General features: G+C 44.6%; 1 protein-coding gene across 1 annotated transcript; it reads left to right on the top strand.

Moving 5' to 3' along the window:
* Positions 1-857: 857 nt before the first annotated feature.
* Positions 858-20,874, top strand: LOC106588641 (transcription factor HIVEP3). Its single transcript, XM_014177818.2, has 7 exons — positions 858-1,266; positions 6,214-10,976; positions 11,309-11,508; positions 17,547-17,722; positions 17,976-18,059; positions 18,149-18,960; positions 19,632-20,874. The coding sequence occupies exons 2-7, from the start codon at positions 6,672-6,674 to the stop codon at positions 20,466-20,468; spliced, it is 6,414 nt and encodes a 2,137-aa protein (XP_014033293.1). The 5' UTR covers positions 858-1,266; positions 6,214-6,671; the 3' UTR covers positions 20,469-20,874.
* The last annotated feature ends 6,770 nt before the right edge of the window (positions 20,875-27,644 follow it).

Here is a 27,644-nt window from a genome sequence, read left to right as displayed (position 1 = left end):
ACCAGTTGAGGGGCAGATTGAGGCTGGCATCACGTTATGGCGAATAGCCGTCCCATTCAAGGCCCAGCTGCCCGTGGAGGGCGAGGAAACACAACACACGCACACTAGCAGCTCTGTCACTGGCGTTATGGCTGTGATGTTGACAAGGACTCTCTCTGTACTGCCTGCTAATGCTGCAGAGGGATGAAGACCTTGGTTAGGGCTGCCTCCTGTTTCTCTCTCCACTCTCCTACTGCCTCTCTGCCTCTCCTTTCAAAACCAGCCAGTCTGTGTGTGTGAGTGGTCGTCCTTTAGCTACCAATTGTCTTGATGGCATTACCTCAACACTCCACACGTCGGCAAGCTTTCAGCCTCTTGAAAAGGGAAAAAAGGGAAAATAACATCCCTCCCTCCCTCCCTCCCTCCCTCCCTCCCTCCCTCCCTCCCTCCTCCCTCCCTCCCTCCCTCCTGTGGTATAAAGAGAGGAGTAGTGATGTCAGAATCACTGAATCTCCTGGACTGTGTTCAGCTGGCTCTGTCAGGAGTATGCAGAGGGGAACGGTTTGTGTGTGTGTGTGTGTGTGTGTGTGTGTGTGTGTGTGTGTGTGTGTGTGTGTGTGTGTGGACATTCTCCAGAACCACTCTGAAAAATTGGAACCCTGTGAGCCTTTTTCCACCTGGGTCCTGTGTTTTCAGCTTTTCCAGGTTTTTGTCAGAACGCAGCATCAGCAATAGGCAACTGCTGCCTTGCTTCCCCCGCCTATGGAAAGTGAGAACTGAATGGGGAAACTGTGTTTTAAAAATATAAGTCACCACCACACACCCTTCCTCTCTGTTCTCCCTCTCTGCCAGCTGAGGAGCCTGAGATTCCTGCCAAGAACAACATGGCCTGACGTCACCCTCCAAATAAGGATATTCCACTTCACTTTTACTATCTGAGGGAGACGGAGAGAGACGAATAGGGAGGGATAGAGGGATAGAGAGGGCGAGAGGGAAAAAGAGAGAGAGAGAAAGAGAGAGAGAGTCCCCTCCTCCCCATTCATTCATAGACACAGACAGGAGACGAGTAATATACTCTGCTAGCTAACTATTTGTCAGCTCAGTGCACGTACAGTAGAGTGGTGTCTCGATTACCCTTCTCCTCACAGTCACAGAGCGGGCTCTCGCTCTCATTCATTCACAATCTCTCTCTCGCTCTGTTCCTCGCTGTCTCGCTCGCTCTCTCTCCCACTCCGTCTCCCAGCCCCTCTTTCTGTCAGATGTGGAGGGAAAACCACCTGCCACCAGGTAAAGGACAATGCTATTCTCTAACCATTTAGTGTTCATAGCTGTGTTTTATTCCACATTGTTCATTTACTGGATTATTGCCTGGTTATTGCTTGTGTGTGTGTGTGTGTGTGTGTAGTGTTTCTGTGATTGGTTTCCATGTGTGTTGTTTGTCCGTCCATGCTCCAGCAGCTGTCAGGGACAGAGTGTCCAGAGACCCCTGGGCCTCAAACACACACCTGCTCGTGCGCGCATGCAGGCGCACACACAGACACACAGCCCTGGGAATGTCAGCGTTGTGCGTGTGATTCCCCCAGGGCTCTACTTCCCTGTCTCTCTGACTGACTGCTGATGAAGCTACGGGCGCTTTCTGACTAAATGCCCTGCTAATAGTGTTCCTGGGATAATGTAACAAAGGAACAGAGAGAGAGGGAGAGAGGGAGAGCTAGAAAGAGCTAGAAAGAGAAAGACAAAAAAAGAGAACTGGCAGAGAGAAAAAAGAGACATCATCTTGAAATAATACATTATGTCTGGGAGAGAGAAATGGAGGGAATGTTTTGTGTTGTTATTGGAAAACATTTCTTGTTACATAAGTCACAACAAAGAGTATTTGTAAAACACTTGTTTGGTGACAAGAAATATAAAATGAACAAATGTTCTTTGACAAGTTAATTTCATTTCGCAGAGTGTCACGGTGTTGTTATTGCTGTTTAATTATTTTGTAAATCATTGATGTCAAAATGTATTTTCAGATTTCGATATTCTATTTTGTATTTACAATGGTTTCTTAGTTCTCCGTTGTTATCTCAAGAACTGGATCATATTCTCAGTTTCTCTTCTGGTGGGATATGTGTCTGTAGAGCTAGGATTAATGCCAGGTATTGATTTTTGGATTTGTACCATTTTTTGTCCAAAGAGATACGCTTTGTGGGAGAGAGGCATCTCAGTTGGCTTTCTCGCTCTCTCTCTGCATCTCTCTCTCCATCTCTCTCTCTCTCGCTCTCCATCCCTCTCTCTTTCTCTCCATCCTTCTCCCTCTCTCTTTCTCTCCATCCTTCTCTCTCTTTCTCTTCCTTTCCATCTTTCTTTCACTCTCTCTTTCCATCTCTCCCTCTCTCAGCGAGGATGCTGGGAGATATATTTAGCTCTCCTTCCCTCCATCTGCTGTGCGTGGTTTAGGGGCGTCGCCATAGCAACCACCGCTGGGTGCATATTGGTACGAGAGGAGGGAAATTTATTGGATTTTTTAAAAAGCGTTTTCAACTCAAATAAATTCAGTTATGTGTCACAAAAAAATTATTGGGGGGGATATTATTTGAAAATGTAGGAGACTAGGCAATGCTACTAACCCAGTTTACTCTCATTGGCAATGAGAATGAGATGCCATTTCTAGTGTTTGAACGAGATCTTAGAAAAGATATGGCTGTGTGTTATGGAGTTTAAGGACTGTGTGAGATATTAGACTGAATATCGGGTAGATCAGGATGCTTGCTGCTGCCTATAACAAGCATCTTTTTGAAAATGACCTGCTTCTCTGAGCCCATGCAATAACTGTGAGACGCCAACACCTCCTCCTGACAACGAGCAAAATGTATACACACAATGAACACACTCCACTTGTTTGACAATTTGCACCGCTCACACTTGTTCCAGATTTAACAGAAGAATGTCACCTCTTTCTCAAAGTCTAAATGAATCTCTTACTGTAGAAAGCTCTACTCTTTGATAGTCCTCACATGAACCGTTTTGTAGTCTCTTAGTCCACCTGCAGTACAGTACCTGTCTGACCTACATTCCATCATCCACTCTTGAAATGCACTCTAGACATTGTCCTGGACACTGATGTACATGCCAGATAAACACCCAACACACTGACAGTCCATACAGATGTACTGTCTTCTATTACTAAGGGCATTTGGAAACAGAATTAAAATGACTGGCCCAAAAAACTTTACAATTAATTATTTAGTTTATCACAGTAGCATACCGTCAGTAAAATGCTACTATATAAGAGTTCTACAGTACTACTGTAAGAATGGCAACATGTCATCAGTTGTTTTACATTGACCAGCAGCTAGCTCCTCTTGTAGTTTTGCCCTCTTCCGGAGGAGCTTGGGTGCAGGCTGCAACCAGCTGATCAGTGGCTCTGTTCAAATACCATCCTAGCATACTCCTTAGTAAGAAGCAATGTATTGGGCATGCATTCTAGGTAGTACGGTAGTGTGGATATTGGAACGTACCTAGTGTGTGGGATGAACGTGTTGTTGCTACAGTGCAGTATGTTGGCGCAGAGAAAGTAGAGGGAGTTCAACAAGAAAAAAAAAGAATCTAAAAAAAAAAACGGAAAAGTGGTGCGTGCATATGTATTCACCCCCTTTGCTAGGAAAGCCCCTAAACAAGATCTGGTGCAACCAATTACCTTCAGAAGTCACATAATTATGAAATGAAAAAAATGACTTAAAAAATAACAGAAAAGTGATGCATGCATAAGTATTGCTATGAAGCCCCTAAATAAGATCTCGTCCAACCAAGTCACATAATTAGTTAAATAAAGTCCACCTGTGTGCAATCTAAGTTTCACATGATCTGTCACATGATCTCAGTATATATACACCTGTTCTGAAAGGCTCCAGAGTCTGCAACACCACTAAGCAAGGGGCACCACAAAGCAAGCGGCACCATGAAGACCAAGGAGCTCTACAAACAGGTCAGGGACAAAGTTGTGGAGAAGTACAGATCAGGTTTGGATAATATTTTTTTTAATCAGAAACTTTGAACATCCCACGGAGCACCATTAAATCCATTATCAAAAAATTGAAAAAATATGGCACCACAACAAACCTGCCAAGAGGGCCGCCCACCAAAATTCACAGACCAGGCAAGGAGGGCATTAATCAGAGATCCAACAAAGAGACCAAAGATAACCCCGAAGGAGCTGCAAAGCTCCACAGCGGAGATTGGAGTATCTGTCCATATGACCACTTTAAGCCATACACTTCACAGAGCTGGGCTTTATGGAAAAGTGGCCAGAAAAAAAGCAATTGCTTAAAGAAAAAAATAAGAGAACCTGTTTGGTGTTCTCTAAAAGGCAACTCCCCAAACATATGATATAAATCCAGGGACATTATTGAGGAAAACCTGTTTCAGTCATCCAGAGATTTGAGACTTGGACGGAGGTTCACCTTCCAGCAGGACAATGACCCTAAGTATACTGCTAAAGCAACACTCGAGTGGTTTAAAGGGAAACATTTAAATGTCTTGTAATGGCATAGTCAAAGCCCAGACCTCAATCCAATTGAGAATCTGTGGTATGACTTAAAGATTGCTGTACACCAGTGGAACCCATCCAACTTAAAGGAGATGGAGAAGTTTTGCCTTTAAGAATGGGCAAAAATCCCAGTGGCTAAATGTGCCAAGTTTATAGAGACATACCCCAAGAGACTTGCAGCTGTAATTGCTGAAAATGGTGGCTAAACAAAGTATTGACTTTTTTTTTGGGGGGGGGGGGGTGAATAGTTATGCACATTCAAGTTTTCTGTCTTTTTGTCTTATTTCTTGTTTGTTTCACAACAAAAAATATTTTGCATCTTCAAAGTGGTAGGCATGTTGTGTAAATCAAATGATACAACCCCCCCCAAAAAATCTATTTTAATTCCAGGTTGTAAGGCAACAAAATAGGAAAAATGCCAAGGGGCGTGAATACTTTCGCAAGCCACTGTATATTATCCTCATGAGAAACAGAGATGATACAAAGCTAAGATGAGGAAGATTGTTTGTATTTGGCTGCCTGGCGTTTAGAAATCTTTAACTTCACCAGTTAGAGTTTTGGAGCCCTTTAGTTTTGGAGCCATTAGGTGTATGAAAGTAAATATTTATTAAAGAACATATTATCTAGTGAAATTGATATTACTTCATGGGCTTTCAGTGAATTGCTATCATTAGAGAAGTCAGCTTGTTTGACAGTGTAAAGTTAGAATAAGGAGAAATTGGAAATGAAATGTGTTATTGTAGATGAGTATTTGACTAAATGACGGTAGTGTATTTTTTTCACAGCTGAATGATGTAACCCACTTCCCAATAGGAGAGGTGTTATCTTATGGTGGTATCTATCTGCAGACTACACCATCAGGAAGTAAGTGTTGGTGTTATCTTGCGGTGGTATCTATCTACAGACTACAACATTTGCATTTGGCCTAATTCTTTTTATCTAGAGTTAGCAGCTGGGGTTGGGAGACTTTGGGGGAATCTGGATGAATGACACTATTGACTCTTCTGGCTGCAACAAAAGCTCATGAGTTGGGTAATCAAAAGGAAAAATCTGTCATCTTGTCTTGGGAGTGTGATCCCTGAGAAACACGTAGTAGCTTTTGTTTGAGCAATGTGCAATGCACACGGCTGATTGGGAACTATTCAAGGCGCTATTTGTTGCAGAATCTGAAAATGGATGCTATGACTTGGAGCGTTTTCTTCATAATAAATAATCAGGTAAATTAGATGTTTTTGTAGCCAGATTCCAAATCACAGTTTGGTAGCTAACACCTACATTTTAGGTGTACAGTTTTTAACTTTTGAAGTAGACTTCTTTCTGCATTGAAGAACTTTCTATATCATGCTAATGTTTGTTGTTGTTGTTGACGAAGTGAAACTGGTCGCTATGAGAAATGTGCCCCTTTAATACGACCAAACCCCAAGCTTTGTTTCCAACTTGATCATCCATCTTGATGAAATAAGTGATTAAAACCTTGCTTTTTAGCTGTTTCGTTCCCTCCCTTCGACAGTAATGTTTTTAGATCATAGTGGGCGGAGAGAGACTGTTTCTGCCATCTGTCTTCATGATGTAATTTCATTTGGTGTGTGTGTGTCCATGTGTGCACACTGTGTGTGTGAAAAAGAGAAAGAAGGAGAGATAGAGACTACCCCTCAGGTGGGTCTGTCAGTCATATAATATTTTCTTATTTTTCCTTTCAGGTCCTCTGGAGTGAACCAGAGGACACAGACATCCCAAAAAAAGTCCTGAAAACTGGATCTGAAGACCTGAAGGCCTGACACAAGGACGGGTTCAACCCAGTATCTGAATACCGGACAACGGGGACTGGCTCAGAGACTGAGGGCAGAGTTGTTCACTCTGGGAGCCAACAGAGGTCCGAGATGGGAAGCTTCTTTGGCTCAGGATGGAAAAGGACTTCCTCATCACCACATGACAATTCAGTTGTTGCCCAGGATCCATTGAATGAATGGCTTGACTGGAGTAAGTACTAAGTATGAGTACAGACAGCCTGAAATCCACTACAAGACAGATATAACTAAGCAACAAAATACTCATCATACATCAATCCCAGAGTCCGTTGAATGAATAGGCTTGTCCTGTGTGGCCTGCCTCAGGCAGAGGGATCCCAGGTGTCTACCTGAGGTTTTTGTTCCGTTTTATGGAGGCGTTGCACAGCTGCAGCCACTTGCCGACTGGGGAGCAGTCCAGAGGTCATGACCAGCCTCAGCCAGGAGAGTCTGCTCTGCCTCTCGCAGACCCTGAGCCTCCCAAATCTCCCTCCTCCCAGAAAAATCAACTGCCGACACAACAGACTCGCTCCAAACAAGGAGGCCCTCAACATCAACAACACCACAAACTGCCTAATAAGAGGGAGCGCAAGCGTCTCCGTCATCAGAGGCAAAGTGTTGATTCAGACACCCCACTGTCGGAAGAGGGTAAGCATGCAAAGGCAGAGGCAACACCGACTACAGTGTCTCGGACCCCGTCTGGAGGGACCCCGGCAACTCCCTCCTTATCAACCACCTCCACCCAGTCTACAGAGGCTCCTGCCACAGAGGAGAACCAGGAGGGCACCCTGAAGCAGAAACGGGAGCATAAGCCTGGAAAACCTGGGAAATATGTGTGTTCTTACTGCGGCCGTGCCTGTGCCAAGCCCAGCGTCCTGCAGAAACACATCCGATCCCACACTGGAGAGAGGCCCTACCCCTGTGCTCCTTGTGGCTTTTCTTTCAAGACCAAGAGCAACCTCTACAAGCACCGGAAATCCCATACCCACAGGGTGAAGGCTGGCCTCGCCTCTGGAGAGCCCAGTGCTTTAGAAGAACCAATGCCAGAGTCAGAAGATGAAACCAGACAGCCATCGTCTGCTGCCTCCTCTAACTTGGAGAGACATGACAGTGTAGCCAACGAGAAGACCCATAAAGACACAGAGAGGTCTAAAGAGCAGTCCAGTGGGATGGACAACTCCTACGCCGTCAAGAAGAGGCTGGCCATGCGTTTATGCCGAGGGAAACGTGGCCCTCTAGGCTCGTCTGACTCGATCAGTTCCTCGTTGGGTATGGCGAGTATAGGGAGTAGAGGTAGCACAGAGTCTGGCTATTTCTCTCGCTCTGAGAGCACTGAGCAGTCGCAGGACATCCCACCCAATGCAACAAGTGCCAAAAGCTACGCAGAGATCATCATGGGGAAATATGGCCATCTGGGCCACCTCCAGAAGATGTCCCGGCATCAGGACCAGCAGCCTTCTGGAGGCCAGGGACAGCAGGAGAAGAGCAGCCCGTTCACAGTGCCCAAGAAGCAGGTCATTGACCACATCACCAACCTCATCACCATCAACGAGGCTGTGGTGGACACAAGTAAGATAGACAGCGTTAAGCCCAGGAGGTTCTCTCTGCCTAGGAGAAGTAGCAATGAGTCTAACTCTAAGGTTTCTTTATCTCTGAAAGAGCCGCCGGTAGTCCACCACAGCACCAAAAACCCTGGAGACCCAGGCTTTAAGAGCAGTGGTTCTATCACTATGGGAGTTCCGTGTGAGAAGTTCCATCATCACCAGTCACTACACGTGGATTCAACGGCAGGCCTGTCATCCACTTCCATGGCTCCTCTTCTGAGAAGCCTTTCTATGCCCTCTGCTGCTAGTTCAACTGATGCCTCCTCTGACGTCTTCCCACGAAACTTCCGCCTTAGCCAATCTTTCGATGAACGGTCTGAAACCCAGTCTCGCCGCACTGGGATGCTACGACGCCAGCCTGCTATCGAACTACAACCTGGTGCTGAATTCACTAAAGTGGAACATAGTTTACACAGTAGCTCCAACACACTCTACAATCACAATATGTCCATCGTGCCTCCTGATCACAAGCAATGTCAACCAGAGCCATACGAGTGTGAGTCCTGCGGCATTGGATGTAAGAACTGGGAAGGTTATAAGGCACACAAGAGAAGTCTTTGTATAGCACGACTTCCCCAAGAGAGTCTTGATACAACAATATGCCAGCTGGACCGTTCACAGTTGATACACTATCCGATTAGCAAACCAGGGGCTTTGGCAATGCGCAAGAGAAGGAAAGAGGAGAGTTTTGAATCTGATGATCCATCCTCTCCTGTGTCTTTATCCATACCCACCTTCTCCACGTTGGTGCAAGGCAGAGACAGAAAAAGTGTAGCCTGCAATAGAAACTCATGGCCATGGGTAGAGCAGGATCGGGGAGACACATCGAAATGTTTCTCAGTGATTCAGCATACCAGTTCATTTGAGAGACAAGACCCTTTGTTTACAGAGAGTCAAGGTAAAGAGGAGGCGCATTTTAGTTTTCCATCTCATGAGGATGTGTCTCAGAAACAACCGCAGAAACACTCGTCCAAACCAACACCTCGCAAACTGGTGCGCCAACACAATGTTCAAGTCCCGGAGATATTCGTCACTGAGGATTCCAACACCAATCTTATTGAGTCTGTTCAGACACAGTCAGAAACAGCATCCATAATGCCTAAACAGACTGAGAGGACAGACGAGTTCCAGTGGCCACAGAGGAGCCTCACCCTGTCTGGGGTCCCCATCGAGAAGCTGCCCCCGAAGAAGAAACGTATTCGCCTGGCCGAGGCCGCCCAGTCTTCAGGGGAGTCCATGTCCAGCTTTGACTCCGTCTCCCTGCCTCGCAGCCCCAGCCAGGATAGCTGTGCATCCCACGCGTCTAGCCGCTCTGCATCCTTCGAGGAGTCCATCAGACCTGGAGACATGGAGACCCTGGCTGGGACACCGTTGAGGAGGTCTAGGGCCCCTAACATGTTGACCGTCCCAGGGCTGCATCTTCACAAAAGGGAGATGCGGCGGTCGGTCTCAGAGCAAGCACCTCACGACCCACAGCAGCAGTCTGTCCTGATGGCGATGTTGGAGATGCGAAGCAAGTCCTTTGACTACAGCAGTTTGTCCCCTGAGCGCTCCGCGGCCGGCTGGAGTGACAGACGCAAATGTCTCCTCATGAGACACACTGCGGTCAAGGACCCAGAGGAGGAGCAGCCTGTCAAACCTGCAGAACTAAAGCGGAACCCCAGTTCCTCCATTTCTGCCAAACACACAGCACTAAAGGTGAACAATCCTTCTCACTGTAGCCCCAGTCCTGACTCTGTCAGTCCAAGCACTTCTTCCAGACTAAGCCCAGGTCCTCGATACCTTAGTGCGACTGCTGGTTCCCCTCTGTCAGGCGAACCCACATCATGTAACCCTGTACAAACTCTTTGCCAAGAGCCCCCCTCACAATGGAAACTGAGTCAAAGTATTCAGTTGACTGGACATTGCTCTGAAGTCCTACCCTCAAAGAACTCTGTAGAATCTCCTGACCCCCTCCAGAGGGTAGCCCCAAAACCTCTCTGTTCAGGGAAACCTGTAATTATCTCCCTCCGTCCTGTCCACACCTACATCCATCCTGCCCAACCCCAACTCCGCCCTGTCTACCCTCCCCACCCCCTCTCCACCCAGTGCCCATTAGGGATAGCTAGGGCCCACTACCTTCCAATGTCCACAGGCCTGAAGCTGGAGATACCAGTCTCAATTCACAGTCATGATGGACATTCAGAGTTTGTAACACATCCTCCGCAGATACTCCACCCTCACCCTAATATCTCACGTAGCCCAGAGTTACTCCGGCCCTCTATATCACCAGCAGTAGCAGTAGTTCGGCTACAGGCAGACACCAACACCCTAGCCAGTGCCATATACACCACTCTGTCCCAAACCACAACATCTAGGTCCCAGGAACCTGTGTGTTCTGGGTTAAACAGTGGCAATAGAAATTCCCCAATGCCTGAACATAACAGCCACCTGGTCATGACTCTGCCTGTAAGTAGCAAGATGTTGTCTGAGACTCTGCTACCAGTCAGCCAGTTGGCTCTGCCTCCAGGCAACCACTTGGCTTTGCCTCTGCCTTCAGGCAGCCAGTTGTGGTCTGACGAGGGCTGTAGATCTTCAGGCTCAGGGAGCAACAAGCGATTGTTATCCCCTTCAAACAGTGTCGATTTCAGCCCTGAGTCCAAACAGCAGCAGAAACGAGTGAAGGAGGGGGAAGATGAGGAGAGTTGTGTAGGAAACGTAATCACAGAAACATCCACAAAAGAAGAAAAGGTTGAGATTCCAACATGTTTACCTAAGGTGTGTACTCCAATAAGTCAAGAAAGACCTTCATATCCGACCCTCCAGTCCACCACCTCTCACAGCTGGTGTTATCTGAACTACGTCAAGCCAAATCCTTCCACCTCGACTGATCACCAGCCCTCAGTTTACTCCTCTTGGTCTACCAGCGAGTATGACCCCAACCCTCCAGGCCTCTCCAGCAAGACAGCCCTGTCCCTGTTGGACTGCAAGCAGAGGGTCTGCCCCACCATCTACACCATGTCTCCCATGTCATCCACCCCGGCAGAGACCCCACCAGAGCCCACCGACATGAAGACGCCATGCCATTCTGAGGTAAAGAGACTTTACTGGAGGCCTCCTCATAGAATGGTCAATGTGAAATTTGCAGTACTGTATGTATTTATTTAGCCTTGTCCCATACTGTACTATGTGCTGTAGTTTTTTTACTTTATTTTGTATATGACCCAATACACCCAATACAGTTTGGCCTTATTTCTCATTTCAAGCGTGTAGGCCTATATTGTAAATTGTAATGCTACAGTATAATTTAGATAAGTACTGAAACACATAAGTTATGATGAATTCCCCCCCATCCCTGTCTCCTTGGCCTGATCTTGCTGGAGCAGGGTTGGTGAATTTGCCCTGCATGTCTCTCTCGAGTGTAGGTACATGCCACTCTGCCCGGCGACAGCCACCGTGTCGAGACAACAGAGCAAGAGCAGTCCGCAGAGGACAAGGAGCTAAAGAAGGAACGAGAGGAGGAGGAAGAGGAGGAAGAGAAGGAAGAGGAGGAAAAAGAAGCAGAGACCCAGTCAACCAGCAAATGTAGAGAACCTCCACCTCGAATCTGGATCTGTGAGGGAGGGTGAGTAGGCTATGACTGATTACATTTTACATTTTACATTTGAAATAACACTTACACATTTAAAGATGCAAAGCATTATTGGCTTTACATTCATAAAGACATGAGAAACTACACTCAGCCTTACAAGTTTTGCTCTATACAGTACAGGGCATGGTACTGTAAGCTACTTGTCATAGACAGTGAGGGTATTTGGTCTCTGTGTTGTGTATGGAGAGCTGTGAAATGTTGTCGTTCCCCTCTGCAGGACATGAGGGGCTAAGGGTTGTCTGTCTGACTACACCAACAGAGGCCGTCTGTTGAGTGGCCCTTGCCAGGAAATGACCAACAACTACCCAGCTTCCTCTACTGTACCCTATGTAGAAGCTCAGTTACACCCAACACAGTCAATGGTTCTGGTCATTCAGCTGTAGAGGGAAATAGTGGCCAATTTCATTCCCGATTTCATTCCCATTTTAGATGGGGATTGATTGAATGAATGAGAACCTTGAGTCTATTTACATGATTTCTCTGTGCATCTGGGTTTATGTGTATCTATTTGTAGACAGAGGACAAGAGGGGCACTATTTTCAGAGGAGAGAGTGGAAGGTGTTTGATACTAACTCTGCTTCTCTAGTAATGGGACTTATGTAGGATGTGTCAGATAGGAGAGAGCGCTCTGATTCATCTGTCTTCATTTACAGTAATCCACACAGCTAGATTGAATTACATTGCTATGAGAACGCTTGGTCTCCTCCATCTTATCTGTGCATGTGCTACTGAGGTGCCATCTGTGTGTTCCTCTGCATCTCTCTGAGTACTGCTGGGAACCTGTTGTTGTTGTCGTGACTCAGGTTCACAGCCTTCTTCTCATCAGTCACAACCCAGCTAGCGCATAACGTTCTGAGAACAATATGTTTCTTAGAGCTTGGTGAGAGTGTGTTTGTCCAATAGTTATTTTGCATACAACCTTCCCATGACCTTCTGGGAATAGTGCAGAATAGTTGCTTGGCTTGGGAACATTCCCAGCACATTTAAGGAACTTGACAAAAAATGTCTTTATTTTTCTTGGTATTTCATTAATTTAACAGAACGTTTCCTAAACATTCAAACATGGTTACATTCAATTTCAATCTTGGTAATGTTCTAGGAACGTTTTCCTACTGGTTTGACATTGGGAAGTTCTCAAATAGTTCAGAGAACGTTAAGAAACAACGTTCTTCTGTGGGAATTTCAGTAATTCGACATAATGTTTCCTACAGGTTTCCTCATGGTTTTATTTAAAGTCATGTTCTCAAGTTGTTCCGAGAACATTAAGAAAACTTTCCATAAAAACTACAAGTAAACTTTAGTAATGTTCAGAGAACATTCTAAGAATGTTATTTAAACGTCTCAGAAAAGCTTCCCATGCGGGGCACAAGGGCAAGCGCCCCGTCAGCATTGTCCTGTTTTTCATTTTTTCAGTTGTTAAATTAAAACTCCTTAGAGTCGATTGACGCACCCGTGCGTCACACCGCGATGTCATTTTCAATAGCTACCTGTGTGTTTATGCTAGAGACTTACAGTTTCTTGCAGTGGCTGCAGCTCAATCCCCTCTTTCCGCCGATATAAAGTTTCTACCTACTTCATAACATGGGGCTTTTAAAAGCTGTTTTTCTACAGTTGAGAGGATCCGGACAAGAAAATGGTCACCAAATCGTCTGTAGAACCCGAACCGTTAGAGCTACAAACTAATGAGATGAAAGAGGAGACTCTCATGAACACGACAGTGTTGTTTGTTTTGCTCTACGACATCCGCAAGCTTTACGGCAGTCGTCTGAACTCTCTGATGCAGACATCCTAATTTCAAAGATGTCTTCTCACAAAAGCAACTGTCCGGACCAAACCGTTTGGGCTAACTAATATATCAACAGGGGTCCTAAAATTCCAAATCAAATAGCTAAATGATCCATTTTATGACCATCCTAAAACAATTCGAAACATTAGCTTAGTAGATATTGCGATCTAAGGGCTTAGACCTACAAGCCCACGTTTTTATCATAATAATTTATAAAAACATCTGTCAGCGGTATTTTGCAGAGGGGGCACACTGACTGGACCAGGCAAAGAGTACCCCCCCCCCAAGATATGTCGCCTATTGATTCCTTCTTGATTAATAAATAAAACTGTAATACAGCCACCTAGCAATTTTATGAAGTTGGCTTTAACTAGTCAGCTAAATAGGTTCCCAATCTCCCAAACTCATAACTAGCTACCAAGCCATTTCAGGCTGTCAATCAAGTTAGAGTAGCTTGTCTAACTATCTTACACCTCAGCTCCACTATAAGCGTTGCGTTGCTTTGCCATCAGTGTTGTGTCAATGTGACGTTCTACTTGCTACACAGAGCGCGTTGTTTTGAGAACTGTGAGGAGCAGAGGGGAAGCGCGTCTTTATTCTATTGTCCCCACTGTACCATATTCATTATTTATGCATAAGTACAATAGCTTTGGTCCAGTTTTTCACAAGTACTCATTCAATTGTTGCTAGTGCTTGTACTAAATGATCCTCTAATTACACAAGTTGCTTTTGTTTACATTGTGAACATACTCAATGTAGCTAGTTAGCTAGAGTTTCTGCTAGCTAGTAGCTTCTTGACTTCATACACCTTAGTACAATAACCAGTGGTGTATAGTCAAGGCCATATGCAACCAAAATAAACTTTATTTCTCATTACTTCAATTCACAAGATGGAATGAACGCATGCGTCAGCCTTCGAGAATTGAACCATTGAGAATTGGATGCAGTATAGCAGCTTTTATTGATTTTAAAGGAAGCATTTCCTCGATGGCTGATGGCAATGCCAGACGCCCGATGGCTATTGTGTAGCAGGGCCATTAGCTGGCATCCCTGCTGGCAAACAAATACTAAAATTGTCAAGAGGTATGCTTAGATAACCTATACAGAAAAAGAGACATTTGTGAGCTAGAATAAGGCATAATGATTATGCCTCTAGATTGCAGGAAAAGGCTGTAAAGGTGTTTGAAAAATGTTAAATTCTCTGACTTACGGAGCCGTCCACTGGACCACCTCCCCTCCATCCTCATGTACTTCGCGCCCCCTTTTAAATAATGGGTGCATGACGCCCCTGTTCAGAATGTTAAGAAAACTTTCTTTAAAAACCACAAGAAAACTTTTGTAACATTCAGTGAATGTTCTATTAATGTTATTTAAAAATGTATACAGTCCGTTCTCAGCATCAACAAAACACTCTCTATCCTCTATCTTGTTAAGTGTGTTCAGGTGTGTTGGCCGCGCCCAATAATTGGCCACAGATTCAGGAAGTTATAAAAAAAACTCCAAATAACCTATAATTTCCGTTCTCAGAGTGTTAATAAAAACTCCCAAGAAATCTTTCAAGGAAACAGAGTAAAACATTCTCAGAATAGGCTAAATGTCCACTTCTGTTCTCAGAACTTAAAAAAATTGTTCCGTTTTACCGGTCAGGAAATGTATGGCTTTGTTCCCACAACCAATGTGAAACCAAAAACATACATTCCCACAACTTCCAATAAGCCCAATGTGCTACCTGGGAATGACTCATCTCTCTTCCCTGCTGTGCTGTGTGGAGCTCTGAGTCCGCCAATTCCATCTGTTTGGGCCGTTGTGTGTGTGTGCGGGATGATAAGACAAAGCAGTGAACGAGAGGAAGTCAAACAATGACCTTTCAGTATGGCTACATTACGGAGGAGTGAAGGCTGAGTGAGGGAAGATTTAGTGTAGGCTGTCTCTCTGAAGATAAAGCTAGGGGCAGGATCTGTGAATGGCTGTCAGAGTAAACTATGAATTGCGTGGGTTGGTGGCCATCAATATGCCTACATGCTGTATATCAGTTCGGCATGTGGGACTTTTTGTCAGTGGGCATGTCACACACACACACACACACACACACACACACACACACACACATTTTAAATACTTTATTTGAATCACATTACATCATAAAAGATTCAAACATAATTCAAACAGATGCCCATAACGGCTGAAACAGAGTGGTACCTTCTCCTCCACACAGCTAGCCTGCCCATAACGGCTGAAACAGAGTGGTACCTTCTCCTCCACACAGCTAGCCTGCCCATAACGGCTGAAACAGAGTGGTACCTTCTCCTCCACACAGCTAGCCTGCCCATAACTGCTGACACAGAGCAGTACCTTCTCCACACAGCCAGTGGTGGAAAAAGTACCCAATTGTCATACTTGAGTAAAAGTAAAGATGCCTTAATAGAAAATGACTCAAGTAAAAGTGAAAGTCACCCAGTAAAATACTACTTGAGTAAAAGTCTAAAAGTATATGGTTTTAAATATGCTTAAGTATCAAAAGTTAATGTAATTGCTCAAATATACTTAAGTATAAAAAAGGAAAAGCATAAATAATTTCAAATACCTTATTTAAGCAAACCAGACGGCACCATTTTCTTGTTGTTTGAATTCACGGATAGCCAGGGCCACACTCCAACACTCAGACATAATTTATCAAGGAAGCATGTATGTTTAGTGAGTCCTCCAGATCAGAGGCAGTAGGGATTACGAGGGATGTTCTCTTGATAGGTGTGAATTGGACCATTTTCCTGTCCTGCTAAGCATTCAAAATGTAACAAGTATTTTTGGGTGCCAGGGAAATGTATGGAGTAAAAAGTAAAAAAATATTTTTAGGAGTGTAGTGAATTAAAAGTAAAAGTAGTCAAAAAAATGAATAGTAAAGTACAGATATCCCAAAAAACGACATAAGTAGTACTTTAATGTAGTTTTACTTAAGTATTTTACGCCACTGCACACAGCTAGCCTGCTCATAACGGCTGAAACAGAGCAGTACCTTCTCCTCCACATAGCTAGGCTGCCCATAACGGCTGAAACAGAGCAGTACCTAGCCAGTTGTTTTGGCTACTCTTAGTCAGGCCTACCTAATCTGAGCCTATGTACATGGCCAAGACTGCCAAGTTTCAATGCCACCAACTTGCATTTGTATCTTAGGCTGTCCAAGCGTGATATGAGGGGCTGGTATTTAAGGAGCTTTTAAGAAAAGACCTGCTCCATTTTTTAAATTGTTTTATTTAACCTATATTTAACTAGGCAAGTCAGTTTAGAACAAATTCTTATTCACCATGATGGCCTATGTAACACTGTAACAATGCAACAATCGACACACACACACACACACGCACACACACACACACACACACACACACACACACACCTGATATGGGTCCATGAAAGTTCTACATTGAACCCCTGTAAGGACCTCGCAACACCTGTCTCATTCATTTAGTCAAAACATTGCTTTTAAGGCACCAAACAGTGATTAAGTTGAGAAAATTAAGCATGTTAGCTATTATTGTAATTACCGATCATATTAATAGAAAGACGTTTTTGTTTTCTGTTTATTTGGAGCAGCTGGTCTGAGCCCAGGGTTTCCTCCCTCTCTGGTGTGTTTTTATTGGCTGGCTGTTCCAAACCCCAGCTGATGTTGCAGGCTCTCTGTGTTAGGACTGGGGCTGGGTGGTGGTGGTGTGAGAGGGTGGTGATGGGGGTTAGAGTCCCACTGCAGGGCACCCACTTCAGCATCACACAGAGGGGCTTTTATAACCCCAAACCAGAACACCCTCCACCCCAAAAGCACACACACACACACACACACACACACAGGGGTGGACCCCCTAACCAACTGCCAGAGTGTGAGTTCACTGTGTAAGAAGGGTGTGTGCCAAACAGATACAGCAATAAATATAAACATTATAGCAGCTTGCAGGTGCTATATACAGTATATAGAACCAATGCTTTTAGTGCAGCCATATGGACTGTGGTTTTCATCAGGGGTGGAAATTAACTCACCACTGAAAATTTGACCCGGGATTCAGATCCAAATATCTAAACTTTGGGTACTCTGTTCACTCAGGTTCCTCTCCATTCCTAGATGTTATTGAAAGAACACTAGCATCAATTCACAAGGTTTATGGTGGTAGCATTAACTATACATAATAAAACAACACTAAAATAGAAGTAAAATTCTCTCTCTCTCGTCCGTCAGCTACAGGTCTAGTGAGGAGTATGTGTACGTGAGGGGTCGAGGCAGGGGCAGATATGTGTGTGAGGAGTGTGGCATCCGCTGTAAGAAGCCTAGTATGCTGCGTAAACACATCCGCCTGCACACCGACTCACGACCCTACGTCTGCAAGCACTGCAACTTTGCCTTCAAAACCAAAGGTGAGCTATGGATGGACACAGGATTGCTGCCTTACTGAGGTTATAGATAGTCACAGGACTGTGACTCTCTAGTGGGTATGGATAGGTGGATAGGTACTGAAATGGCTGCCTTATTGGGACAAGGCCTCTCTTATAAAATAGATTTTGAAGGAAAAGTGTACTGTTGACCTGCTCGGAGTTGACATCTCTGTTCATCCAGTGTGTTGTTAGGGATGTCTCATGATGGCAATGTAATGGTTCTCTGTTGTTCCAGGGAACCTCACCAAACACATGAAGTCCAAGGCCCATGGGAAGAAGTGCCATGACGGGCCAATGACTGGTTCTGAGGCTGAAGAAGGTCAGATGATGTAATGTTGCTGTGTCTACATTAAAAATATCCAATAATACTTTGTTATGTTGCCTAATTCTTACAATGATCCCCCCCAGACTGCTCAGTCTGGCCAGAGACAGGACAGGACGAGCACCGGTACTCTGACATCAGCGAAACTGAAGCAGACGACGATGACAACGAGTATGATGATGAAGAAGATGATGGTGAAGTGGAGTCCTGGTCCCATGAAGACCCTTCCACCACCTCAACAAGCCACCTGAAGCCAACCAAACCCCCAGACCAGAACAGAACCACACCAGACCGGGACAGGACCAGACCATCTGGGTCAAGCCAGGGTAGCCAGCCTCAGAGGCTGAATCCCCAGGAGCCAAGTCTCTGTTACACTGCTGGTTCCCACAGCAAGAAGAGCGCTTTATTCTCTCGGAGGAGGCACCTGGACCCCTGTGGTCACTGCTCCCCATTGCACTGTCCATCACCAACTCCAGAACTGTCTCCATCCCTATCCCTAACCCATCAGCTTTCTCCTGCTCACTCCCTATCCCCTAGAGCGGACCTGTCCCCTCTCCGATGCCCTTCCCCCAAGCGTTACCTCTCCCCTGTCCCCTGCCATCCCTCCCCTCCACCACTCTCATCCCTGTCTCCTAGGCATAACCTATCCCCTGCCCCCTCCCACCCCTCCCCATCCTCCTCTCTGTCCCTGCTAGGTTGTCATGTCTCCCCCTCATTAGAGAGACATCCGTCCCCCCTAAGAGGCCTCTCGCCTATCAGGCCCAAGTCCCCCAGCGGTGGCTCCCCTGCCCCTCAGGCCACCCTCCCTGTTCAACACAGAGCCTGTCTGCCCAGAGACCCATCTTCAAATCCCCACAGGGACAGACCTGCTACGGCTACAAGCTCCAAGGCAAGGCTGGTGAGTATTTCAGTCTCTCTCTGTCACCCCTAGAACACAACACAGACACACTTTGTGTCCGACCTGTGGAAGACTGCTTGGCTCTCTTGTATTTTTGTTGCATAATTGAATTTTATGTCTATAACGTGGGGACGGATTGGTTTGATAACCACAGTGCTACTCACTCACCTGCGACGTGATCTGTCTCTATTTGGTTAGCCGGTTGGGTTCAGAGATTAAATAAACCCTTTTCTACACACAAAGCAGTTCCTGTGAGGGCTAAACAGCAAAATACAAGTAAAATAAACATCCAAAACAAATATAGATACGTAGCGTGGTACATTCAGGGTTATTTTAAAGTCATACAGGAAAAGGAAGGAAGGGTAACGCTCTACTTTTATATGATTCTAACCAACAACACAAAACCTGAAAATAATGACAGATGGTTCCCAAATAGACGCAAATGTGTTTGTTCTGGGCAGTCTGTGATAAAACGAGACACACGCCTATCATTAGATGTCTGAGATTGTAACCACAAGGACTGTGCCATCAGCCTCTAAATGTGTGTCAATGTCTCAGTCAACTCACCTGATATAAACATGGTATGTTTCTTCACAAGTCGTGTTGACGTTGTGGTTTGGTTGCGTTGTGGTTCTAACCTTTACACCCTTACTCCCCTCATCCCTACCCAGCTGAAGAGCTACTCTGTTCAGGAGGACGACGAGGTGCGTCTCCCTCTCCTGTCCCCCAGGACTAGACCATCCCGAGGGGGCCACGGTGGTGTCCTCAGCCACCTGCCTCTCCACTCTCAGCAGCTAGCCAGGACCCCCAACCTGATGATCCCCATTGGGGGGATCCACATGGTACAGCCCAGGAACAGTCGTCACTACAGCCTGGTGACTAGCCCTGAGGCATCACAGAACACCCCTACCCCGGCAAAGATGAACCGATCCATGGCAGCCCAGAACACCCCTACGCAAGCAGGAATAGACTGGTCCAGGTCATCCCAGCACACTTCTACCTTAACAGGAATGGACCGGCTGATGACAGCCCAGAATACCCCTACCCCAGCAGAGATGGACCACTCCAGGACCAGGGGAGCTGGACTGGAAGAAGGGGCACTTAGTAGGCCTTCATCGCTGAAGCACCATCAAAACCCTCTGAAAGAGGCTGCTGGGCCTAGCACAAGCATGCACACCAGCTACCAGGACAACAGGGTAGGAGAGGGAGAGGCCGGGGGCAGACTGTCAGGACCTCTCCCAGACAAGGCAGGTACGGCCCATGTACAGGTGTGCTCCATGAGACCCGAGAATCATGGGAGTTTGAGTCAAAGGGAAGAAACTAAACTACTGTTCACTGGGACAGAGCTAGGAGGCACCTCACACACTACAGGCGTCCGAATGAGCACTTTGTCCAAGGGAACCACACACACAGAAAGAGATGCAGATACACACGTTAGAGGAGGAAGTGTTTTTCCAGTGACTAACCAATGCCAAAAGATGCCATCTTCTTTCCAGACTAAACTCTGATAGGAAGGAGCACCTTTAGGGAACAGTGCAACAGACTGGTCTTGGGTACATCTGATATGGCAGCGTTTTTCCTACATAGGGGATACAGTGCCATATCAGACACAGACATGGTCTCAGAGCAAAAAGCAGTTCTGGTTTTGAGACTGAAGAAGACGGAAGGAATCCAAGTAGAGCACTCAGGAGCGTACGGCTTCTGACTATAATGTGTAATTATATTATGTAATTATATGAATGATATATAGATACAGTTGAAGTCGGAAGTTTACATACACCATAGCCAAATACATTTAAACTCAGTTTTTCACAATTCCTGACATTTAATCCTAGTAAAAATTCCCTGTCTTAGGTCAGTTAGGATCACCACTTTATTTTAAGAATGTGAAATGTCAGAATAATAGTAGAGAGAATGATTTATTTCAGCTTTTATTTCTTTCATCACATTCCCAGTGGGTCAGAAGTTTACTTACAGTCAATTAGTATTTGGAAGCATTGCCTTTAACTTGTTTAACTTGGGTCAAATGTTTTGGGTAGCCTTCCACAAGCTTCCCACAATAAGTTAGTGTGAATTTTGGCCCATTCCTCCTGACAGAGCTGGTGAAACTGAGTCGGGTTTGTAGGCCTCCATGCTCGCACACACTTTTTCAGTTCTGCCCACAAATTTTCTATGGGATTGAGGTCAGCGCTTTGTGATGGCCACTCCAATACCTTGACTTTGTTGTCCTTAAGCCATTTTGCCCCAACTTTGGAAGTATGCTTGGGGTCATTGTCCATTTGGAAGACCCATTTGCGACCATGATTTAACTTCCTGACTGATGTCTTGAGATGTTGCTTCAATATATCCACATAATTATCCTCCCTCATGATGCCATCTATTTTGTGAAGTGCACCAGTCCCTCCTGCAGCAAAGCACCCCCACAACATGATGCTGCCACCCCTGTGCTTCACGGTTGTGATGGTGTTCTTCGGCTTGCAAGCCTCCCCCTTTTTCCTCCAAACGTAACAATGGTCATTATGGCCAAACAGTTAAATTTTTTGTTTCATCAGACCAGAGGACATTTCTCCAAAAAGTACGATCTTTGTCCCCATGTGCAGTTGCAAACCGTAGTCTGTCTTTTTTTTGACGGTTTTGGAGCAGTGGCTTCTTCCTTGCTGATCGGCCTTTCAGGTTATGTTTATATAGGACTCGTTTTACTGTGGATATAGATACTTTTGTACCTGTTTCTTCTAGCATCTTCACAAAGTCCTTTGCTGTTGTTCTGGGATTGATTTGCACTTTTCTCACCAAAGCACGTTCATCTCTAGGAGAAAGAACGCGTCTCCTTCCTGAGAGGTGTGACGGCTGCGTGGTCCCATGGTGTTGATACTTGCATACTATTGTTTGTACAGATGAACATGGTACCTTCAGGCATTTGGAAATTGCTCCCAAGGATGAGCCAGGCTTGTGGAGGTCTACAATTATTTTTCTGAGGTCTTGGCTGATTTCTTTTGATTTTCCCATGATGTCAAGTAAAGAGGCACTGAGTTTGAAGGTAGGCCTTGAAATACATCCACAGGTACACCTCCAAGTGACTCAAATGATGTCAATCATCCTATGAGAAGCTTCTAAAGCCATGACATAATTTTCTGGGATTTCCCAAGCTGTTTAAAGGCACAGTCAACTTAGTGTATTTAAACTTCTGACCCACTGGAATTGTGATACAGTGAATTATAAGTGAAATAATCTGTCTGTAAACAGTTGTTGGAAAAATGACTTGTGTCATGCACAAAGTAGATGTCCTAACTGACTTGCCAAAACTATAGTTTGTTAACAAGAAGTTTGTGGAGTGGTTGAAAAACGAGTTTTAATGACTCCAACCTAAGTGTATGTAAACATCCGACTTCAACTGTATGTTGAATATGCAGTATATGTTTTGTAATCTTTTTTTACCCTCTTCTTTTGTTTGATGTCATTGATGTTAATTTATTATTGATGTGCTCTTATGCAATTCTGTACTATCCTCTGTGAGACCTGGAATGAAATGTAGATGATACAGATTTTATTTAGTTCAACTCTCCCCACGTCGACACCTTTGATAACTCTAATTAATACATTATACTAGCCTTGCTGTGTTAATACTGTATGATCTACAGATGTAGGATCTTCATTTGACCTATATTGTCTCAGATAAATAATCCTCCAGCACCAGGATTTGAACGTTTACACCATAATGTTGCTTGATCGGTGGTTAGGCTATTAGCTGGCCAAAAATAGGCTACAAGAAAAGTGCAATACCGTTAATATAACCGTGTATTAATGTGGGTTTTCAGTGAATTCATGTAAATCACAAAGCTCATCTGCATTTCCTGTGGTGCAGGAAAATTCTCAGCAACAAAAAGAGTGGTCAAATTAAGATCCTACACAGGTACGATCAAATAGAAAAGTACTATAAATCTACTCACTCTGACCAGTATTTTGAAGTGCAATTTCTGTAAAGATTGTGGCTTGAAATATCATTGTTAATGGCTGTGATTATTTTTTATTTAATGCTAAGTTGGAATCCTTAATGGTGAAACAGCCACGTCCGTTTGCGATATTATAACAATAAAGAAGTCACTGCAAACAATAATCACTTTCTTTTCTTCACTCGGTACATAGTTGGACGCGCGCTAGAACGGTGGAATATGTACTGCATGTTCTTTTACCACGCTGTGCGACGCTCGCCGCTCTGCTTCGTCAACAAAACAAAAGCAACGACAGTGGCGCCGTTTCCCCACTACGGATTCCATCTTTAAAGATTGTTCTTTAAAAAAAATATGTTATCTGATTTTTTTTTTTTTTTTTAAGAATCAGGGTCAGAATAATATCTTATTTTGTACTATCTTGTTGAGACAAAATATTGGAATAATAATACGCATTCGTGGTAGAAAAGCTTACTGCACTCATTGGATAGTCATACATTTATCTTGTTTTGATCATCTGCTGTACATGGTGCAGTCTATATTTATTGTCATAAATACAGTAATAACAGTCGTTTTTATAAAGGAGGCAGTTTCCATATTTGTCATTTTCATGTATTTTGCCATTAATAAAACTCGTTTTTACAGATTTATAATGAAATGGTGTCCCTGTGTATATTTTCTTTCAACCTAAACATTTTGGTTCTGTATAATTCTATGCATGATCACACAACAGTACTACCGTTTATCTTGAATGATATATCGCTACCGTGTGGCTGCTAGTGTTAGTCACTCACTAGTCTAGTACATTTGTATAGTTGAGTCATTCAACAGACGCTCTCACCCAGAGCAATTTACAGATAGTGTTTCAAGATAGTTAGGTGGGACAACCACATATCACAGTCAGACACTAGTCTGATACTATTCATGTACAATGCCATGGAGCAATTCAAACCCTTTAGAAGTTTGATTTCTATCTGCAACCCTCCAAACGTTGTCATCTACTGAGTATCCTATCGCTCTATTCCAAATTGAACCTGTAGTTTACTTCCTCTTTAAGAAATCTGATTTATAAAGCCCTTTCTACATCAGCCGATGTCACAAAGTGCTGTACAGAAACCCAGCCTAAAACCCCAAACAGATGTAGAAGATGTAGAAGCACGGTGACTAGGAAAAACTCCCTAGAAAGACCAGAACCTAGGAAGAAACCTAGAGAGGAACTATATGATGTAATATGTAACCAATATGGTAATAGTGCCACCTTAAATGACAAGCTATATTGCTCGGCCCTATCTCCTTCCCTCAGAGTCTATGGGCTTGACTTGGGATAATGACTCAACTGCTATTAGCCCCTACCCCTTTAATCAATAAGTCCCGAGGAGGTGTGGTATATGGTCAATATACCACGGCTAAGGGCTGTTCTTATGCAGAGTGCCTGGACACAGCCCTTAGCCGTGGTATATTGGCCATATATCACAAACCCCCGAGGTGCCTTATTGCTATTATAAACTGGTTACCAATGTAATTAGAGCAGTAAATAAAATTGTTTTGTCATACCCGTGGTATACAGTCAGATATACCACAGCTGTCAGCCAATCAGCATTCAGGGCTCGACCCACACAGTTTATAAATAGATATAACATAGTAATAGCACCACTAGCCAGTTGGAATTGTTCCTATATTGTGTACACCTATCCACTTCTCTGAGATATACACTAGTGTATAGGGGGCATAGGGGTTATATGGGTTGATTTGGTATGGGACATCTACACTATGCCCTGGAGTTACTTGGGTGTTTCAGGCTGTTTCTTTCTCACTATGAGGACAATGTCTCTGTCAGCCACTAGATGTCACTAGCATCAAGCCACTGGAGACCGATGCTCGGGACTGCAGTTTGCTGAAAACCATGACATCATGTAGTTAAGATATTAGTCATCCGTCCCTACTGTATTTCCACCAGAAATTGACATAAAGCATAATTGACATGATTATACATTTCCAATTATTTCAGCCATGCTTGCATTTCAATCTACATATTCCCAGTGTAATTTATTCTTGGTAATGCAGTAGGGTCATTCAAATGAGAACACGTTGAAATGAAATAATGAAATAATTATTGCAGAGGAAACATGCTACCAGACTGGTTCATTTGACCATCATATTTATTTTCAGAGACAGGGACATGTAGTGAACAGGTCATTCTGGCTATCACATGGAAAATGTATTATATATACTGTATATAGTATATTTTCAGTATAAGTCTACATGGATGGAAAGAGCAGGAGCCACACATAATTTGTACTGCTTATTATCCATTCTCTCCTCGCCAATTACTAAGGAAATGCCTTGCACCTGAGGGAGGTGTTGAAGTGACATACTGATGTGTTGAAATGTGTGTTGAATCTCATTATATGAATTCCTCATCTACCAGTTATAACATGGAAGATTCAAGTGTTAGTTCTTGGCCATGATATTCATTAGGTCAATGAGGTTGTTCAGTGAGATGGGCCGTGTTCCAAACATTCATACTAGCATATCACCCAAGTAATGTATTGGGCACACATTCTATCTAAATATGCTTGTATGGACATTGGGATGTAATCATAGCAGTGAACCAGATTGTACCAATACATCTGGCTGGCTAGAGCTAGAAGTTAGTTACACTTTCCCATATGTTTATAGTGTCTGTGGAGTGATACAAGCATTGGATTGCCCCTGGGCAGATATGATGCCTAGTTAGTGCCCCTGAATTGCACATAGCAGAATATCACCATGGAAACACCTAAACTATCATCAAACATTTGTTTTATTTTTGAGGTGGGTGTTGATCCAAAACTTTGAGTCAGAAGCTGCTATTATCTGATTTCTTTGAAGGTGTAGTAATTCACAGATATGTATGTGATATGATATGCTGGTGGATATGTTGGATATTACAGTCAGAGTTGGTTTATAATACAGGCTTGATATGGGATTTGTTATGGTTTCAAGATTCAGCCCTCATGGTTACACTCTCAACCCCCAGTCATAATGAGGTGTTGGGCCCACTTTAAAAGGGCCTGTTTACATTCTTTACCCTGTGTCATCTCCACACTCTCACACCAATGGAATTGACAGGAAAAGGAAAAGGAAGAGGGGGGGGGTAGTCTGTACTCTGTCCTTAAAGGCAGGTGTGTGTTTTAATTGTTTCCCCATCCCCCATCCCCCATCCCCCCCCCCCAACCCATAGAAACTGATGTTGGCTTTTGTTCTTGTTTTCTAGAAATCATTATCTCTCTCAGAGAAGTACGACATAATGCTAACATCCTGTCCTGTGATATCATCTAGTAAGTCACAAACCCCCCACATTCTAAACACATTCCAAACTGACCATGAAATTGCTCAGTTAATACTGCAATGGAGAATTTCCTGTCTGTCATTATAGACATTATTTAACTTAAGCCTACGTGCTGTTAACTTCCCTCTCGGTATGCTTGTCTATGCTACCCTGTCTGTGGTTTCCTTCATGCAAATAATATTAAGGGGGTTTTATTGGGTGCAGGCAGATTAGTAATTTTGCAGATACTCAAACGCTGTACAGTATTGACTGATACGGAGCATTCAAATGCTCATTTATGAGTCAAATATCATTTTATGAGTTACATATATCATGTGTCAAAGATAATGACTGTCCACCTACACTACATGGCCAAAAGTATGTGGACATCCCTTCAAATTAGTGGCTTCGGGTATTTCAGCCACACTAGTTGCTGACAGGTGTATAAAATCGAGCAAACAGCCATGCAATCGCCATATACAAACATCGGCAGTAGAATAACCCGTACTGAAGAGCTCAGTGACTTTCAAAGTGGCACCGTCATAGGATGCTCAGAACAAGACCGCCGAGTGCTGAAGCGTGTAAAAATCATCTATCCTCGGTTGCAACACTCACTACTGAGTTCCAAACTGCCTCTGGAAGCAATGTCAGCACAACAACTGTTCGTCGAGAGCTTCATGAAATCGGTTTCCATGGCTGGGCAGCCACACACAAGCCTAAGATCACCGTGCACAATGCCAAGCGTTAGCTGGAGTGGTGTCAAACTTGCCGCCATTGGACTCTGGAGCAGTGGATATGTGTTCTTTGGGCCTCCCGAGTGGCGCAGTGGTCTAAGGCACTGCATCACAGTGCTAGCTGTGCCACTAGAGGTTCTGGGTTTCGAGTCCAGGCTCTGTGGCAGCCGGCCATGTCTGGGAAACCCATGGGGCGGCACACAATTGGACCAGCGTCGTCTGGGTTAGGGGAGGGTTTGGCTGGCAGGGATGTCCTTGTCCCATCGTTCACTAGAAACTCCTGTGGCGGGCCGGGTGCAGTTCACGCTGACACAGTCGCCAGGTGTATGGTGTTTCCTCTGACACATTTGTGCGGGTGGCTTCTGGGTTAAGTGGGAATTGTGTCAAGAAGCAGTGCGGCCTGGTTGGGTTGTGTTTCGGAGGGCGCATGGCTCTTGACCTTCGCCTCTCCCGAGTCCGTACGGGAGTTGCAGCAATGAGACAAGACTGTAACTACCAACTGGATACCACAAAATTGGGGGTGATAAATCACGCTTCCCCATCTGGCAGTCCTACGGACAAATCAGGGTTTGGCGGATGCCAGGGGAACGCTACCTGCCTGAATGCATAGTGCCAACTGTAAAGTTTGGTGGAGGAGGAATAATTGTTTGGGGCTGTTTTTCATGGTTCGGGCTCGGCCCCTTACTTCCAGTG

Source organism: Salmo salar, chromosome ssa27 (assembly GCF_905237065.1).
Source record: "Salmo salar chromosome ssa27, Ssal_v3.1, whole genome shotgun sequence".
NCBI classification, from domain to species: Eukaryota; Metazoa; Chordata; class Actinopteri; order Salmoniformes; family Salmonidae; genus Salmo; species Salmo salar.
This window is presented reverse-complemented; position numbering and strand designations above follow the sequence as displayed.

Excerpts from the sequence above, each read along its gene's own strand:
- LOC106588641 (XM_014177818.2), top strand. The coding sequence starts at position 6,672 with ATGGAGGCGTTGCACAGCTGCAGCCACTTGCCGACTGGGGAGCAGTCC. Across the intron at positions 10,977-11,308 it reads AGACGCCATGCCATTCTGAG|GTACATGCCACTCTGCCCGG; the intron begins GTAAAGAGACTT and ends TCTCGAGTGTAG. Across the intron at positions 17,723-17,975 it reads CTTTGCCTTCAAAACCAAAG|GGAACCTCACCAAACACATG; the intron begins GTGAGCTATGGA and ends CTGTTGTTCCAG.